At 40.1% G+C, this 20,277-nt stretch overlaps 1 protein-coding gene across 1 annotated transcript; it reads right to left on the bottom strand.

Moving 5' to 3' along the window:
• Positions 1-3,472: 3,472 nt before the first annotated feature.
• On the bottom strand, positions 3,473-18,225 carry LOC138020396 (uncharacterized). Its single transcript, XM_068867391.1, has 9 exons — positions 18,038-18,225; positions 15,628-15,730; positions 15,382-15,415; positions 13,475-13,669; positions 13,136-13,283; positions 12,466-12,562; positions 8,736-9,140; positions 6,425-6,505; positions 3,473-4,078 (listed from the first exon to the last, which is right to left on the bottom strand). The coding sequence occupies exons 1-9, from the start codon at positions 18,214-18,216 to the stop codon at positions 3,638-3,640; spliced, it is 1,683 nt and encodes a 560-aa protein (XP_068723492.1). The 5' UTR covers positions 18,217-18,225; the 3' UTR covers positions 3,473-3,637.
• Between the last annotated feature and the right edge of the window lie 2,052 nt (positions 18,226-20,277).

Below are 20,277 nucleotides of genomic sequence, written 5' to 3' on the forward strand. Positions count from 1 at the left end.
CACCTTAAGGCCCCTATTGTTTTAGGGGCAGGGGGAGGGGAAGCCGTAGTATTTAACAATAGGGAGTTTAAGCAAATCACTACGGCTGGTGCTACTACGGCTACCGTGCCTGAAAAGGTCTGGGGAGAGTACGGCGTGGTGGTCTGCTAAATTTTAAGTTTAGCAAAGCAAAATACAAGGAAACATCGGCTAAGGAGTTTAAAATCTCTTTTATTTAGTTTCTCACAGCCAAATGGCTTCGCTCAAAGGACGATGGCCATTGTTCGCCTTGCTAGGACGAACAGATTATTTCTAAGCAAAAGCGAATGCTATACACCTTGTACAATAACAACAATTTGATGGGATGAAATATATCATTTCAGAGACAAATATCTCAAAGAATATCGAGTGAAAAACACAAACATATCAACACTCAAAGAAGCAAAATAGCATCTTATAGTATATATAAAACATCTTCACTAAATCCTCAAAGCAAAGAAAAACAACCTCGTGCTGAACACGAATATTTCACTTGACTCACTTCGCCATTCCAATACCTTTGCCAAAACTTATCGTAAGTTCATAATACGGATTTACAAGCTTATGAGAGGCAACCTTGACACAATCCTCGACTTAAATTGACTTTAAAGGATATAGCATCCAATGGAATTCTTAAAATGCCGAGATGTCCGTTGAAAAGGGCCAGAGAAGCAAAATAAACCCGACGTAGTAGCCGCTACGGCAAAACATCCCGACTCACGTACTCAGATTTCACACTACGGCTGGATGCAACCGACTTACATGCGCAGTGTCTCATTTTGGGGGAAATTTACTTCCGGCAGCCGTATTAGCGCCAGCCGTAGCGATTTGCTTAAAGTCCCTAATTATTCTATGAGGACGCGCTGGATATGAAGTGATAGATAACGCACCGAGTTGGTTATAATCATTTTATATCCAGCAAGCCCGAGGGGTAGCTAGTATTGTCGACTAAAGCATCGATTTCTGCTTCTCGGTCTATTCCGGTCCAAAACGGCATTTTTTCTCAGAGTTCAGCTGGCTTTATTGCTTCCGCGTTCCTTGATCATATAAGGTACAGCAGATTTACAGCAGGTATATGAACTGATAGCCTGTGTCTGGCGAGCCAATGAAAATGCTGGAATTCTGCTATCCGTAGATAAGATTTAGTTTAAATAAAAAAAATGCTCCCGTCTATTATATAAACTTCAAGTTTTAAACAGTGATTACAGCATCTCTAATCTACTTATAGATTGTTCAAAGAATGGAACGATATTTTGTTGTTACCAATGCCGACACTGCAAAAAGCAAATCATTGACAGTGACTTTAGTTGCTCCATGCCGTTCACTAACCAAATCTCAAGATTAATTTAATCGAGTCACAACGCAGGTGTAGATTTCGTATGTTGGATTCCATAACTTTCAGTAGTTGAACTACAATAGTGAACAAGATTGTTGAGACATGAGTAGATATGTGTAACCTCCTCTCTGATATCTAAAACTCTTGTTGCATGTAAAAAGGAGAAACAGTGACTCATGACATTGTGAGACGAGAACGTTTTACGTAATTAAGTGAAAAGAATTAGCATACTTAACAAACAAAGCAACGGCTGTAAAGTGTTATCAACTAAAGCGCTGGCCATTGTCTGGTTTTCTTGTCACGATCATGATCAATATTTGTAGGACTGGAATATAACTAGAATATAATATTTGCAACGTAGCCTGAACTTCAGCCGTTTACTCCGCTCGCTAAGTCACTCGGGGAGAAAGAAGTAGCGAGCGGAGGAGGCGGCTGAGAATCCAGCCTATTTGCGTCGTGGATTTGTTCTCGCTTGTTCCTTTATTCGTTGCTGGGTTACACCACTCGTTAGCTTTGATCAGAACTCCATAGCTTGTTAGTGTTTCTGTGAAAAGGTTAGATCTATGCCTATAGACTGAAATGCTGTTTAGTAAACCTCTGAAACACATCATCATAATAGGTGATGATGATGATCAGTCATTATCATCATCATCATCATCATTACCTATTATCATGGATTTCCTTTTCATGACCATCACCATGCATCGCCAACGGATCTTTGCTGCACAGGGGCCGGTTGCACAAGGCCTGGTTAGCGCTAACCTCTGGTTAAGGGGCCGACCATTTAACTCTTGAGGGGGGGGGGGGGGGCGATGGGTGATTTCTGGTCAGCAAGTTTTTTTCTAGCAACCTGGTGGGCAGGATTTTTTTTTTCCTCCTAAATGCTCTGCAGGACATTTTTTTTTCTCTCCTCATTTCTCTGCATGATTTTTTTTCCTCAAAAAAGTGCCGTGTTTACATATACAGAGTGTATTTACATTTACATTGTGGTTATTGCAGTAATAGTTCTAATATGCAGCTGCAAAGCCTTAAAATGTTGTAAGCTATACAAAATCATTGTCATTCTTTAGAATCATTTAATATTACCTAATAACAATATATTCTAATGTTATAAAGTGATGCTCTACAGGTAGATTTGAAAATGTTTAGCTTCTTAATTTTAAAAAAATAGCTAAAAATAGCAAAAAGCAGTTCAGAAATGCTCATAGCATGGTAATTACTACTAGAATCATTAGTTTAAAAGTGGACTGAAATCTCCAAAACAAATGTGAAAGCAGAATTAAAGTTAGTTGATCATGGTCTAATTTGTTATGTGTTGTCTTACATTATATAAGACATTGCAAAAACCTTATATTTCAATAGTAAGTAATTACATGAAAATGCTTTAGTTGAAAAAATTAAAAATGAACAATTTATTTTTCTTTGTCTAATAAAACTTGATTCTTCAAATAGAAAAATTTACCTCCATCACTGCTTGTGATAAGCTAACGAGTTTGGATACAGTGGGAGCCAGCAAGCCAGAAATCCCTGATCCCAATAACCGCAAGCTACCTAAGGAACTGTAGGCTAACTGCAGTACTAACTAGGGTAGCCAATGTGTAATTTAGGCTAACCGTAATAGCTTGCGTGACTCCTATGACTTGGAGCCATGTGAACCAAGCAAGCAAGAAATCCTTTATCCCATTATAAGGGCAAAACGCAAGATGCCTAAGCTAACTGTAGGCCAACCGATGTGACGTTTAGGCTAACCAGAGTGTTACCTAGGCCAATCAAAGGGGTTATTTTAATAGGCTAACCAGAGTGACTCGCTGTCTTGCAGATTATCCGGAATGGTTGCAGTTTTGCTGGGATTTTGTAAAACCCCCCAGGAATGATGAAATAGCTTTGCAAATTTTTTTTTTTTGCTTGAAGCAGTGCAAGAATTTTTTTTCTATTTCATTTGCGCTGCATGCAATTTTTTTCTTCTAACAAGCGCTTGCAACAAATTTTTTTTCCAAATTACCCACCCCCTTTCCCCCTCAAGAGTTAAATGGTCGGCTCCAAAGAGGTATAAAAATCTATAGGTTTCCATGGTATTTAACGCTGGTTAACGCCAACCATGCTTCCAGCAACCCGGGCCAGATTGTAAGCAAGCGGACTCAAATGAAAATGAGCACAGAGTAAGCCACTCTAAGCAATATTACGAGCAGTATGCATTTCTTTTTTAGGTAAAAGGGACTACAGAAATTGGTTATCTGCTACAATACTAAAACAGTCTCTGTGTCAATGGAGAAAATGCAGTCGTCACCAAATCATTGAATTATCGCGCGGGGTGGCTATTTCTTGAATTTCCTTTACTGAAATTCGTTTTCGAGTCTTTTTTCCATCGCTGCACTTTGTTGGAATATTTCGGGATTTATTTACTCCAGCCACTGATGTTTCTTCCACAGTATTACTACCAGGGGATGTGACGTCCAAATGCTCTCTTTGTCGGTTGATTTGTTCTCCTTGTTCATAGTCTTGGCTGGGTATAGTTGTTGAGCGAGCGATGAAATCATCATTTCCTGACACCACAATGCTCTTTTTGATTTGTGAAGAACCCTCCGCCATATTCTCGACGGCAAAGCTATACGATTTGGTCAACTTTTCTTTGGAAAGCCTGTAGAGTCTCTTTAAAACGTTGCTTTCTTTTGAGTTACTGCTTATCATGTCATCAAAGTGGTTTACATCTGCCGGAAAAAGTTCCTGGAGAGAAGAACATGAATAAAGAGTTTGAACGTCTGAGTGGACACAGTATGGCCGGCCAGAAAATTTGACCGATATATTGTTGAACTGAACGTTGTTGAAAGAATATTGTTTCTTGGGGTATACGGGGCTTAGAACATTGTAAATTTGCCACAGCAGTTAACATTGTTTTCTTTTTAGTAAGATCGCTATATTCTCAGTGCAAATATACCTCAGCACCTTTTTCAAGTCTTCATGAAAGCCGCAAACATGATGAATTTGTATAAACTAAGGCGCACTACTTTGTAGAGCCCGCAGACCAGTGGGACACATTGTCCATTCAGAACCTAGACAGACGACCTAGCTCTCCAGAGAGTTTGACAGTGAGTTCTAGTAGCTCAATGAGTAGAGCATCCGACCGCTGATGACTGGTGTTACGGAGGTCGTATGTTCGAATCCTGTATAGGACTCCGAATTTTCCGTCGCCCTTTCGCCCGTTGCCGAAGAAACTTGTATTCTATACTTCCCCCGGCTTATTACACCTTTCCATCATTTTCATGTATTTGACTGGCTAGTACTGTTGAACCATGGTACGGAGAGAGAAGTGATGTTTGTCTTCAAAATCTCAGATTTCTCAACTGGGATTAATAAAGACGCCTGGATCGGTGTACAGCCACGTACGACTGCTTGTTTCTGAATGTGCGTTCGTATCTGAAAAAAAATGTGCAATTCATAGCGGCATTCTAACGTGCACTACTGGAAAATATGTACTGGAAGTACTAGTGGTCAGCTTGAACTGAGAGTCTAAGTTTTCTATTAGGAGAAGGAAATCACGATCATTTGAGTGAATTATCAAGCTTAAGGTAATTCCTTAGTATTGCATTGCGCATCCCTACTACGCACGATTTTCGCCTCATTAGCGCGCGCACATGAGCACGTGCGCGTACAAAACGTAAGAGATTTCCCTCAAACTAAGCCTGATGGCGAAAGAACTGCTCCTTTTCTCTATAACGAGCACGGTGACCCCCGATTTTTTTTTCAGGTATTTGCTAAGAACAGTCTAATAAAGAACATATTTGAAGAGGAAAAAAAGTTTGATAGTAGAACAATAATTTTTTTCGGAAAACAGTTCCGTACTTGGTGTATTTTACCCAAGGCGAGGACTTCAAGCTAACCACGAAACTGTCCCAAAAAGTGCACTATTCCCACAATCAGGCAATCAAGAACGGCGTAAATGAAGCAATACTGCTTATGTGAATAAAAGAAGCTTTATTTTCAAAATATAATTTTGTCTTTGAAGAAACTAAGACTTAATTCTGTGTGAAGGCGATTCGAAATTTTTAACGCGCAAACAGTAAAAATACCCCATTTTAACAGCCTGCTGACGCGTAAACAAGCACGGTGACCCCATTTTTTTATTGCATTTTTCTAATGTTCATATCATGAATGTTAGTTATGCCAAGTTTCCAAAAAAGTTTGACACTAGAACAATTAAGGGAATTACCTTAATAGCCGGATGTAAGTGCACAATTAATTCATGAATTATACACAACATACCCCGCTATTCAAACCTAAAAGGAGGTATTAGATAAATATCGACGCTCACATAAAGCCATTTTTAAAATAACCATTTTAAATGTTAAATGTCTTACACAAAGTCCTTTTATTCTCTGACATTTGCAATAACATGTTTTCACAGACAAATCAGGAGTATTCTTATGACACGACCGGGAGAAGTCAGGGGATCTTTTATTTACCATGTTTATCCAACATGTACAGCATTGTATAGGTCTATTTTACCTGTTTATAAGAACCTGAAATTATTTTATTCTCTTGGCTATAATATTCAAAACCCAAAAAGCATTGTCTCTTTCACGCCGAACTGAAAGCACACCTATTATCCCATATAAATCATATAAAATAATCTCCTAACTTTGATGTATTCCTACTCTTAAAGTGATTTTGACATTATGTAATGTTAATGAACGAGCGGGAGTGTTTTATCTGGGGGAAGTCGAGTTGTTTTACACCCGATAAAACACGAACTGCGAGTTTATTCAACGGCCTCACAAACATTCCACAAAAAGCGTGTCCCTCTGGAGTCCGAACAAGGGTTCAAATTGTGAGAGGAGAATATTAGCAAGCTGTGCCTTGTTAGTATGCTTTACGTGTGTTTTTTTTTCTGGGATTTCTTGCCCCTTTATGTCTTTTCGCCATTATATATTTCCTGTAATTTCACTCTATTTGCCTAACTCAGTTAGGCAAATAGAAGTAAACTTGAACTTGTAAACGACGTGGAATTGTCCGTATATTAAAGGCCACAAGGGGTTGGGTAGGCTGTGGGAGGAAAAAGGAGCGCTCAATTACCTTGCTCTTCTTTCTGGAGACAATTTTTGATAGGAATGACGAACTTCGCCTTTGCGATGACGTACTTTCCAAACCTGATGACTGTCAACAGAGGGGTCATCAATTAATTTCATTTATATATATTTTATGTTACAAATAATAAGCCGAACTATTCTCATGACTTCATGGTCGCCATGTTGGTGTCCCCAAACAAAGGAACGGCGGCCATGTTGGCGTCCAGACCCAATCCTCCAACTCTATTATTATGCAAACATTAAGTACTTAATGACTGGCCCCAAGGAAAAAAGTGAGTTTTGTTTCCCCGAGACCCTCAATGTTCCCCGAGGCGAAGCCGAGGGAAACATTGAGGTCGAGGGGAAACAAAACTCACTGTTTCCCGAGGGGCCAGTCATTAAGTGTTTTGTTATACCTCCCAACTCAAAATAGAACAATACACAGATAAAAATTATTTGCTTGACGTCGGCTGGCGTACAGATTTGCCGCCGTTTCAAAGGTGCACGACCTTTTCACGTGTGAGTCGAAAGTTCAAGTTGTTGTTGCCCTAGGGCGTCATGAAGTTTTGTTCGCACTAGGGCGTCGTGAACGTTTGACCAATGACACGTGACACGTTCTCCTCCAATCAGAAAACGTATTTGAGTTGGGAGGTATAACAATTTCTTTTGTTTTCGTTGAAAAAGCATGGATATTGATTACGTGAGTGAAAACCAATTCATTCATTTCGGAGACTTTGATTGGTTCTTACTTATGTTCTTTATAGGCCACTTCGGAAAATACCATTGTTTGTCTCCCCAAATTTTGCATAAGCATTGTTTCCAGTTTTCCATGGGACTTACAATGGTCCCAAGTGAAAACAAAAACAACGCTTATGCAAAATTTGGGGGGACGAACAAAGAGTATTCTGGTATTTTCCAAAGTGGCTTACGGAGGACAGACGCGCAGATGACATCATCATTGGAAACTTTTTCTCTGTTTTTTTTTTTTTTATAAGTGACTGTCAGATGTAGAAAAATACTTTCCCAAGTGGTTGTGGACAAGGGCAAGATGCAGGAAAAATAGATTGTTTGTAGAAAATGATTGGGAAAATAAATGGCTTTAATTAAGTCCTTAACAAAAATGGATGGAATATGATATTTCTGACAGTTGTAGCCTGCGGAATTGGCAGAAATAGATATTTTTGCCGGCACGAACCAGAGGACTGGGTCCGGTTGTCTGGTGAGGATTATGGGTAATTTGTCTTACGAGTAGCGAACCGTTGAGGATTTGAATCAGTCTAGGTTCAGCTTTCTTCGCCTACTTTTTTGTTAACTTTTCCCCTTCGCCTCTATAGGGTAGTGGTACTTGCTTATAGGGTTTGGAGAATACGTTCCCTCATTCCCGAAGGGTTTGGGTTTTCGTATCCGGCAGATACCCAGGGTACTTTTCCTGTCACAAGTTTTTAGTAGGTCAGTACTATCAAGTATGCTAACGTATTGTTATGCGGTAGCGGAGTTTGTATGCATATGGAAAGCAAAATTAACCGGCTTGTGGCGCTTGCTGTCCTACATGCCCAGGAGCTCATTAAGAGGAGCCTCTATCTCCCATACTTGGCCTCGGAGTCAACCCTTTCCCGAGTAGATTTATTTATAGAACACCTTCCTTGGGAGATTCAGCACGCTCACTGTTGTAAAAGCCAATCTCCCTTGGGACATTCAGCACGCCCACTGTTGTAAAAGCCAATCAAAACAGAGCTATCTCAGCGTCAAGGGAATTATGATACTTTTCGCGGGAAAAACCTGTTCCTAAAAATAAATTTACTCGGGAAAGGGTTGACTCAAGGAATTAGAGGAGATAGAGGTTCCTCTTGATGAGCTCCTGACATGCCCATGTATCTATTTATTTATTTACTAACTTTGCCAGTCAAGCTGGCAGAGCGCCACTGTGGCCCCATTTTTACCCTCGCAACCATGATACACAACAGAAGACAGACCACAACACCGGGAACTACGAGGGTCCCCAATAGGGTTCTTCAATCCCGCCATCCCGACGAAAATTTTCCGTTCGTCCCGAAATCCCGAACGTTTTTATCGGCTAATCGCGATACCGGTCATGACGACGCAGCATGATGTCCAAACCTCGTCGTCAATTACAACTACAGTTGATTTAGAATACACCTTGTTAGTCTTTTCCACCAACCTTCATGATCCAATTGACCTTAATTGTAGCTTTCGCAATCACAGTTTTGAAACAGAAATTTATATCAAACGTTGTGGTATACCCGACACGGACAGGTTGAAAAGATGACCTTCTCTACCGAATCATTTACAGAAAATACCTTTTGATGATCATCGTTGTCCGAGGGGGCATAGACTACTGATTGATGGCTCCGAATGGCGTCTGTGGACTGTGTCATTTTATAAACACGAGACCAGGGTAGAAAGCTTGTAGTAGTCACGTGACTTTTAAGGTGCCTCTGGGGTACTCTAGTCATGTGTCTGTTGTCCAACTGTGTACTTCCCGCATGGGCAAATCTGTCCATAGCGCCTTCCACTGTAACATCTGCCTGATTTCTGTATAATGAATAAGATTTTTGCGGGAAGCGTCCTCTATCTCTTGATGTCCTAACTGGTGCAAATTGCCCATGTTGATGGCCCTCTTCCGAATCGAAGTCTCTTTCGATCGCCTTTGCTTCAAATCGCACTCGTTTGAGATAGGGAGCTTCCTCGTTGTTAGCTTCTGCCTAAATGTAACAAAAAATCAAATTAAAAAATTATAATGTTTAGACGCTGCTAAACGTACACGCCCTCAAAACCTGATTTTCCCTCTACATGCGCTCAATGATTGCCCAGTTTAGCCGGCCCGGATTACAATACGGCCAAACTGATTTTGATAAAAAGCATGTGCTATCGTTTATTAGTATATACTCACTTAGTGATCTTGGTGTTTCAAGCAATCTGATTGGTTCGCTATCTCGGAGTAATTGAGCATTAGCATATACTAAAAGAGTGGATAGCGTTAAAAGCGCTAGCTGATTGGCTACTCAAACTCTGGATATCCTTTGTTATTAAATTTTCAACCTCGGTTAGTGCATTTCTCGTGCTCTGATTGGTTCACTCAATCTCGGTTATCAGCTCATAAACCTTAGCTTGACCTTGTATGGTAAATGATAGCGCTAAACGTTGCTAAGCTAAAAGTTTTTTTCGCCGGAAAGTGAAATTTCTCCCTGAATAAAGCAAAAAATAAAAAATAAATTAATTAATTAACCGTTTTGTAGAAAGTTTGAATCAATTCCGACATTTAGAAGTACCCGAAAAGGTAAATAGAGGATATTACATGGCCGCGCGGAGAAAAGAAATTTCTCTTCGAGTGTTGCAAAATATATATTTTTTCTATTTATATGCAATGATTTTCATATGTAACCAAGCAAGCAGTGGCCTTCTCACTTGTGAAAATAACATGTTATCTTCACGTGTGAAGATAATGATAATGCTTTCGCGCGAAAGCTCACTTCGTATTTCATTGGTCTTCAGTATATAATAAGAAATGTTTCTGTGATGAGCCTGAGTCTGTCTGACCACAAGGTCTTACACAACATCGCATCAGTTCTCACCAAGTTTTTTCGCTTTCGCTCGGATTTGCTCACTTTTTTCGGTCGTATTTCGTACTGTTAATTATTGACTCCCCAATTCCAAGGAGTCATTAATGCGTGATCCACACAAAAGAAAATGGCCGGCCTAAACTCGCGTTTCGTCAGCACAGTGACTTCTGAATCGGAAATATTGAGAATACAAGATGATACTGTACCAGAGAATACAAAGAGGGCCACAAATTTCCTCTTAAAGTTTTTCAAAGGTAAGAGGGGACTTCATATATATTTTCGTCAACTAGTGTTTGACTTCGTTTTTCCAGATAATTACTGGTAAGAATAGACGAGTTCACACTCTTGAGTGCATCATGGGTAATCAGGGCAAGATGGAGAGAAATTCAAAGGTTTGTAAGGAAGTTTAAAACGATGAAAAGTATTTATGATATGCAATTCCGGGTTTTTTATTTTCCAAAACAGAAGATATGCGCTCAATGGTGCGCCAGATTAATTTGGAGAGAGTGGCTATTGTGGAAATTATTTTCTTAAGAAGAGTTTCTGCCATATATTTCCTGTAATTCCGAAAGCACAAAATTATAGAGAATGTATGGAGACAAAAACAGCAGCAATATTTAGGAATTCCAAAGAACGGATACCAAGGCCAGTTCATCTCAGTTGTGAACATAAACTTATTTGTTTGGTTTATGAAGGCGAAAGTCTAGAAAGTAGAGTCACGTACAATATATTTTGCGTTGAATTTCCATACAAACCTTTGAATTTCCCGCCATGTACATGTTGCCCTGATTACCCATGATGCAACCAAGAGAGTGAACTCTTCTATTAATCAATCTACACGCCAACAACTTCTTTCACTCGGAGTAATTATATTTTGTACACTGGTTTTCCCAGCCAAACGAATTTGTTACTGAAATCGAGTAAATAGAAAATAAGGTTCAAGAAAGTTCTACATGGCTGCAAGAAAAGAAGACCGGTCATACTAAAACAAAAGGATTAGTTTGGGTTATTATAAGTAGATATCAATTGACGTATTATAAAAAAAAAAAAAAACGAAATAATGAAAAGAACCGTGTTGGGTTGAACATGTTCGTCGTTGTAGTGTAGTTGTTAAGACACAAAACTAATGATGTGGAAGGCCCGAGTTCGAGAAAGGGAAATGCACAGTACAGTTCTTTGTTCCCTGACTCTGTTGTAATGTTGAGACTGAATGGATAAGTGTATGAATACAGAAACCAATATGATGATATGAAACATTAAGAAGATATGTTCAGATGCGTAAGGCAGAGCACGATGGAAGGTATAGGTGTTTTCAATCCTTTTTTTTCGGGGGGAGGGGGCGTGGGGGCTTGATAGCTGCTTTAAACTAGGTAGAGTGCGTATTTAACCTACAATCGGCGTCAAAATTGTTGAGACACTCTTACCCCTTTGGGTCCATTTCCAGCTCGACGCGAACATCCCCCTCCCCCTCAGCCCCGGGACAATGTTGTGTTACTTTCTGTTGCTTACGACCCTTCACAACAGCGCACAACATTGATTGGGGGGGGGGGGGGGGAGGAGAGGGAAGGGGCTCCCGCAAAAGTACTTTTTGGACTATTTATCTTTGAAAACACTAAAAGCGTCGTTACCAGTGCCCTCTGATGGCAGACTCTCTCAACTAATTTTGTCACCGATTGTAGGTAAAATGAAGATCACAAATTTAACCTAGCTAGGTAAAAACGGACTTAACCTTGAAGCGGAATTGACCCACAACATATATACTAAAACACTTATTTTTTGAAATCGAGGTGAATACCTAGCAGAAAATTTACCTCGCCTCTTCGGGGCTCGGGAAATATTCTGCCGCTATTCACCTCGATTTCAAAGAATATTTGTTAAGTATAAGGTGTACATATCCTATTTTTTTTCAGATTTCGGCCTCCTGTAGGCACTCCTGTTATGCAAATTAGCAGATGTCTCTACCTCGCAACTTCGCTTGTGGTAAGGAATGATCAAGTTCTTTCCAATCTCCACAGACTTGAAAAGTTCAGTCAAAATGCTCCGGCGTCAAAAATAACTGTTATATAGCTGAAAATTTTCCCCCAACAGCTCGCGCTCTCATTGGTTACTTTGAGGTCATATGACATCTAACAATAAAACTGTTCCCCGCCAAAAGTCTCTGAGCGGGCAACAGTGTAAAATCTATGACGTCAGAAGGTAAGAGTGCACTTTTACCCGCGAATGTTGACCGGCGACAGCCGTTGCTGTTGCCGTTGCACGTTTTTCTTTTTGTGTTATATAACAAATCACTTGATGACTGGTTCCTCGGGAAACAGTTCATTATGTTTCCCTCGAACTTCAATTTTTCCCTCAGCCGCGCTTCGGGGAAAACATTGAGATTCTCGGGAAACAAAATTAACTGTTTCCCTAGGAACCAGTCATTAAGTGGTTACTGTTGACTGGCTCTGCGATCTGCCTTCTCACAAACCTGTCGTAAAAACTGTGCACATGCCTCGTTACCACTGCTCACTGCCACATTAAACGGAGTTCTACCCAGTCTGTCACGAAGCTTGATGGCCACGCCTCTAAAAAAGAGCCAAGGACAGAACTACATCATTGCAAAGAAGAGAGTTTTCGTCCAAGAAAGTGGATATTCAGCATGATTGGCGAAACGTAAGAAGCATTTGCTTTTCCCAGTCCGCTTTATGTTTATTTGTATCAGGAAATAAAATGGAATCAAGTCTAATACCATCAGGTTTTAACGAAATGCCGCAACACTTGAACTGAAGCGAATTCTTGGGCCAATCACAATGGTAGTAGACAATCAAAGGACCAATAACACCGCAAAGCTGATAGATACAACCAGCGAAAAGCGCGGGAACTTTCTTGGGTGCGAGTCAAAATCGGTTTCATCTTTGACTTTGTTTGATTGAAAATGTGGCGCGATATTTTTGGCCAATCAACGAGCATTGCAATGCACAATCAAAGCAGTGATGGAATCTTAACACGATTGAAAACCGCATCAACCAAGGGAGATACCTTTAGAAATCGATCCATGAAATCTTACAGAAGGGGGTATCTTTTTCATGAAAGTTTCGTTATAATACACCTTTCCAAAGAAAAGGCAAAGTTGGAAGAAATACAGATATTTTTCTTACCTTTTAACCATTAACTTAACCACTTCCAAGTGACCGTTCTGAGCAGCCAAGTGCAGTGGGCTTGAACCATTCTTATTCCTTTCGTTTCCCAGACTATTGGTGTTACTCAGAAGCCAATCGACACAATGCCGGCGACCACAAGCTGCCGCTAAATATTATTGTTAATTACTTAATAATGAATGAGACAATGTTAGGCAATAAACAGGGACAAATGACAAATCAATGGACTGACAGACAAACATTCGATCGCCAGTTGATGATCAAGTTAACAAGCCGGTCGGTTGGTCAGTCGTCATGTTTTCATGGAAGCCGGGATCATTTTCATTTAAGGTATCATACCGTAATGCAAGAGCGTGTTTGCCGCTCTGTCCCGAGCCAGCGCTCTACAGCCAGCTGATCCCAGGAGAAATGCCAGGCACTCCAAATGACCTTCCACTGCAGCTACATGAACAGCGGTCGTGCCATCACGTGAGGTCTCCCAATGAACTGTACCAGAATGTTTAGCTAGCCACTCTAAGCAGTTCAAGTGACCTTCTTGGCTGCCAAAAGTAAGCAATCGGAATATCTGTTTATTATTATTATTCACGGTTATAATTATTATTATTATCATCATCCTCATCATCATCACCAGCCTTATTATTATTATTATTATTATTATTATTTACCACATTTGAAGACACATATTAAATGAAAGGTGTTACAATTGAACCCACTGGGAATTCGGAAAAATCCGAGCCCCAGATGGGATTCGAACTGTCAGTCGATATTTGACTCTGTGGCTGCGTGATGCAGCTCGAGTCAAATACTCACATTTCACCCTTGCTCACCATAGAGTCTCCAGTAGCTCAGTGGCTAGAGCATCCGTACTAGATCACGGAGGGTCGTGGGTTCGAATCCCATCTGGGGCTTGGATTTTTCAGAGTTCCCAGTGGGTTCAATTGCAACACCTTTCATTTAATTAATATGTGTTAAAACATTCTCTCACATTCGCTCACATTTAAAGAGTAAATAAATTAAGGGGCGATTTTCTGAGGGGACTGTGTTGCCTCGGTTGTATCTGAGCTTTGGAATCTAATTTCAGTGGAAAACTTGCCATTAAAATAAATTTTATTCAGCTGTTTCAGGACAAGACATGGTCTGTTTTTTAGCCAGGCTGTTAACGTTCCGTATTGAGGCCTCCCTGGAAACACGTAAACCACGGCCTTTCCAGCCGCCGAAGATGTACGCCAACTTCTCTTGCCTATTATGGGATGTTGAGGCAGGGGTTCAACCACTGACTGACACAATATTCGAGTTCCTAAGATCAACTGATGCGAAAGTGTTCGTATTGAAAAACCCAGAGAGACTTTGAAGAACCCTGGTAGTCTTCGAAAATGGTATTGATGTTACAGTGTGGTTAAAGAGAATTTTGTGAAAATCCTCCTGTTTTGCCGAACTGTCAGTTTGAATTATCTACGACAAAATTGCACGCCCACACTATTTCAGATAACAAGTATTGCGCGCGTACCAGAACCGGAAGTGAACTGTTTGCCTATTACGGAGGCACTCATCATAGAAGTCACGGTGTGTAGTCAGTTTTACTGTCGTTTCTTGTAATCTTTCTATTCATTTTCGATATTTGCAAGACCAAGCATTACTGAACAGACCTTTTACTTTACAATTTTGTGCGAATTGGAATTTATTCCTCCATAATTGGTGTCTTTGGTCAACGGAACAGCAAGTCCCTTAATTAAAGGCGAAGTTAATCCACATAACTGAAATTGGGTTTTCTTGTTTTCAAAGATATTTTGACCGTGTTTCACTGTTCTCCAGTTCAAATCGGATATATTCCCTCGTCCCTCAAATCTATCAGATGAAAGAGGATATGTTCCAAGGAAATCGCTCAGTTCCTCAAAAATTCGAAGAAACGGTGCTGCGCGCGCAAATTTGAACTTTCACTTAATATTCATCCGCTCAATTTCTCGTTGCCTTTATTTGCTTGAGTTCTGGTGAACATTAATTTTGAGATAATTACGTTTCATAAATTGTCATTTTAGTCGACCAGAAATATTGCAAAATATGCCTTTTTCGATATACTAAAATTCAACTTGATAGTGAGGTAGCGAGGGCAAAGACAAAGGAAAGTGGATGATACGTAAATTTTTTTTACATTCAATCCAACGTGTCTCTATTGTTTTGTCCTCACTTCCTCACTATCAAGCTGAATATTTGATATTTCGAATATGGCCTATTGTATGTTTTCCTACCTGAAAAATATAGTGGCGTTGCTCCATTGAAGTCCTGTGGCAAAGTAGAAACGCACTAGTTAATGGTCAACGCGTGCCCCTATTATATCCTCGAATTAGCTTCTCGCTGCCTTTCCTGCACTTCGTTGCTGTATGAATCGGCACCTACTGTGGAATAAGACTACGGTTTTCGCCTGATTCAAAGGGCGACAAAAACTTGGAGAGCCTGTTCCGGCGTAAGTTATTAATGAACCAAACAGTACTAACCGTCATGCAGATACTTTTCGAAGCTTTCCTGTGAATCCACTTGAGACATTCAAGATGGCCTCCACTGGCCGCGTAGTGAGCTGGTACTGAACCTTCAGCAGACCTGCAAATGAAGGCAAACGGTAAGTTCCATATATTCTGAACATGGTCGAGCTTGCAATATCTGATCTTGACAATCGCAAGGACTCTACAGATATTCCTAATACTCTAAGTAATATTGCTAATAGCTCTCTGAACTTAACCTTGAAAACTTAACGAGTGATTATTAATTCAAATGTTTCTGGATCAGGAGTTACTTTAGTACTAGAGGTTATTTGTTGGTTGTTTCGGAGAGTTTTTTTTAAAACGAAATGAAAAAATGACATGCCGTTAATTTTCAGTATTTTCTACCCCGATCAGAACATGAACGGCTCTGTATTGCTCATGGGAGAATAGTGAATCGTTTTTTTGAAACAACAGGAGCCCATCAGTAGGTGCTTTCCTGTCCCCTTTTACCTTTTGGGTCGGGCGTTTTGACAGACCTAGTTATTTTTAGACACTTTCCCGGGAAACTGCGTTTCCCTGGTTACGTTTAGCCTAGCCTGCTTGCAGGCGGTAATTTGTATTTCGGTTGCCATATTGGACGGGTAGAAGCCGGAAGATCTGGCCCTCTTTTTTTCGCCTCCCACCCCGTAGTTTTGTCACCTAGCCCAGACCTATCCCACGCTCTTCCAATAAGGCGTCTGATACGTGTTTCGCGCAACAACAACATCTACCGCCTGTGAGCAGGCTACGGTTAGCCATGCAGTGCTGTAGATTACGCATTTACAATTTCGCATAAATTAGCTCCGGGAGCATGAACTTGGCGGACAGACGGAACAGAGTTTCTTAAGGACGTTTGCGCCAAAATCTTCCTACGGTGAGATTTTCTTCATTTCTCGCCTAGAGTTAGGTCATAAAGTACTTACTCCAAAAATTAAAAAAAAATGGGGGTCACCGACTTTGTTTCGGAGAAAATGGCAGTGGAAAAATGCCTTAATTTCGAGAAATCGGTCATAATAGCGAGATGTAGGCTCATCTGCTCATCCATCGAAAATCATAAAAATAAACTGTTGGAGTGAAAGTTTCCGTGCATAGGTTTTTAGGAGTGAGATTTTTAGATAATTGTATGCCGCTAGGGATGTGGTAAACAGTAGAGTTCATCCTCGACGAGCGTTTTCGTAAGCTCTATCCGTTGCAACCACTAGCAGTATTCGATGGCACGAGGAAAGAAAATGTTAAAAAAAGATAACTTCTTACGGTGAGAATGTTTTCATTTCATCATATTTTGTAGATAGTAAGTAAAGTAAGTGATTCATGATTAAAAAAATAGGGATCACCGATGATCTGAACGAGTAAAATTGATGTGATTTTGCAAAGCTCTTGGAAAAGTTCGTTTGTCACGCTTTTGCGTGACCTGTCGGGCAAGAACTGGAACCCAAGAGAGGATCGATCGTTGAAGAGATGAAAGGTTTTTACCGAAAAAAAAACCTTTCTCGAGCATAGCAACGAAGTTTTAAGAAGGAGTCATCTTCATTTGGTTGGTGTATTGTATAATATCTCTCCATTGCCGTCATGCTCATCCTCTGGAGTGAGTTTTTTTCTGAAATTCAATCGCTGATTGTTTCCACGCAGGTCCGCACTATTCAAGCGGACGAGGACGAAAATACTGCTCAATTAATTTTCACGAAAGTAAAGGAAAAGAACTTTAAAAACATGCATTCACTTTGAATTTAAGTTCGTAGGGTAATAAAAACATTAAAAAGAAACAGCCCCATTAAATTTACGCAACGGTTCGTCCTCGAGTTTTCCAAACTTTCAGCCACTAGTCTACTCGATCAGCTACCTTTTCCAGAGCTTTTCCATCCTCCCGCTCACTTCTCTTTGAAGTTTCATGATGATTCGGAAATAAATGTGCCATTCTTTTGCCGGCCTGGAATTTTTTCCTCGGCGTTTTTATCGCCATGTTATTTTAACTCATGCTTGAAAAATTTGTATGAAAGTCAAGTAGACTAGTGCACGACCGATAAAACCTCGCGAATATCAGTCTTGCAGTAGTCTACTTGACTTTCATAAATATTTTAAATCAATTTTGACTGATCACGATCTTCTCTGATCCAACGCTGTGCAAGACGTAGCTCGAAGTAATGCGTGACATATTACAGTCGCGTTACCTGCGCAGTAACGTTGCGCACAAACAATTAGCCCGAACGTCCTTAAAATAACTAAGTCTGTCAAAACGCCCGATCAAGAATTCAATTCGGAGGAAGGCTACTAAGTGAAATGGTGTAGTTTTTCTCGCTTGGATGAATCAATGCTGAAATCCGGCAATGATCGGCGTGAACTTGTTAAGAAAGCTTCAAATACGGTCGACAAAGAAAGAAACTTTCACCTGACGGTCAAACTGCTTCCATGCTTGTAAAGCCACTTTGCACATTGAAGGTATCCACGAAGCGTGGCATGGTGTATGTGACACAAGCCCATCTGATCCAGATGATTCGGAGAGTATCTTCCGGCAGAATGTAAATCTTTCAAACGCTGTAAGTGTTTTTCCTCTCGCGGGTCAGCCATAGAAGAGTAGTTATGTGATGTTCAGTGTAGTAAAAAGAAAGGGACCTTTGAAAGGCTGATGCATGAAGACATCAATGTCCTGATTGCCAGAAACTTCGGAAACAATGAAGTCAGATGTTTGTCGTTAAAACAATTCATGCGAAAGTTGAGTGGAAGACACAACTGGCGTTATACCGCTTTCTTTTCGCTGGACCACCGTCTTGGAGAAAAATGATCACAAAATAGTTAGACAAGAAGGTTATGTAGTTATGGATGTGAGAGAAAAAGTTTAATACTTCGAAAAAAAAGAATCTTTTTTTCCTATGGGTATTCTCGAATCATAATTATCATGGTGCTAATGAATTATTAAGAAGGAGAAATGTGGAACAATATAGTCAGACCCATACAATACAAAACAAACTATTGTTTCTTGTCATCAATATTTAGAAAGTTTGCTGTGACGTAAGTACTGTTCTTAACCTTACTGATTATTTCAGTGATAGAGCCAGGTATTTATTTGGTCTGTTTTGTCTCCAACATTCTCGCAAACGTACTTGTCCCCTGCATGGACTCGGTAAATGACTCGCATGGATTAAGACAAGCCAGATTCCGATAAAATAAAGGGATTTTAGGAAATGTTCACTGTGATAGCTTCGAGAAAGTCATCTCAAGTAAGACAATTTTTCCGAGACGTTTGGAATTCGGGAAGATGGAAATTAATTCTGGTATAAATGGGCTGCAAGTTTCAGGTAAAAATTGAAAATTCATCGTCGTGCAAAAAAAAATAAAAATAGAAATAAACAAATTTATAATAAGGAGGTCAAACTCGGACGACAACTGAAAGCGTCAACGGAAACGTGGCTTCAAGGTCTGACTATTGTAAGTTAACTTCTTCAAGTTTATTCCATCTCGATTTCGTTTTATTAGAACGAAAGCGAAATATACTAGGACTAAAACTTTGGGAAGGGCCTCAAATTAACCGGGAAAGAGGTTGAAAGATGCATTGTTTTGAGCTGACGTTCAGTTCTCGACATACCCATAAGTGTGGTCTTGTAACGTTTTTCGTGATTTCCCAGAGATTGGGCGGTAAAGAATGTTTGTTTTTGTTCATTAAACCGGTTGTCTTGAGCCCTTCGCGTAGCTGTTGATTAAACTACTTCACTTGGTCATTTGTAGTCGTCAAGGCCTTTGACATACGATATTGCACTGAAATGTACGTGAAAGAGTAATGCGGCCTGCACAGGCTCTCCATTCTGAAAATGTGATTATAAAGGTTTAGATTCTGTACATTATTGGTCAAAATTATCCCAGTATCACGTAGGTGGTTATGGCGCGTTTTAGTGTCAAAAGTCAAACATGCAATTCAAACATTCAGTTTGGAAATTCAAACCCTCAATTTGGCAATTCCAAACCTTCAGTTCTTCAATTCAATCCAGCACTGAGTAACAATTCAAATATTCAATTGAATTGAAGGTTTGAATTACCGAAATGAATGTTTGAATTGTTGAATTGCCGAACTAAAGGTTTGAATACAGTGAAACCTCTATAAAGCGGCCACCCCGTCGGGGTAACGGTTAATGGCCGCTTAATGGAGGTTAGCCGCTTAGTAGAGGTTCGTCAGAAATTACGGGACTCAGAATTAATTTTTTCTGCTGAGGTGCCAGCTGGCGACTAATGGGAAAAATTTGGTCGCCAGATTAATTTTGGTCGCTAACTTATGATTTAGGTAAGAACATAATTTTAAGTGTTACTTTGCATGTAAGGAAAGTCATAATTATTAAATAGCAAGAAAAATAAAGCACGAGAAAGACCTCTAAAGCCACTATTGTTTTCGGCTTTTGTCTTTAGTTTGGTGATGGTGTTCTTTACGGTTATTTGAAATGGAGCAAAGAACAGAACGTTTTAAGTCCGTGTTTCCATAGCAAGGCAAAGATGGGTCCTCTATCCTTGCTTTTCACCTCTTCAAAACGTAGTTCTTTGTTCTCCTACAGCTTACGTAAGCAACTAACCTGTATCACGAGTAAATGCAATACTACAATTGCTCGGCCTCGGCCCCCTCACAACCACAATGCTCGTACCAGT

This window comes from Montipora capricornis, chromosome 10, assembly GCF_036669925.1.
Source record: "Montipora capricornis isolate CH-2021 chromosome 10, ASM3666992v2, whole genome shotgun sequence".
Classification (NCBI taxonomy): Eukaryota; Metazoa; Cnidaria; class Anthozoa; order Scleractinia; family Acroporidae; genus Montipora; species Montipora capricornis.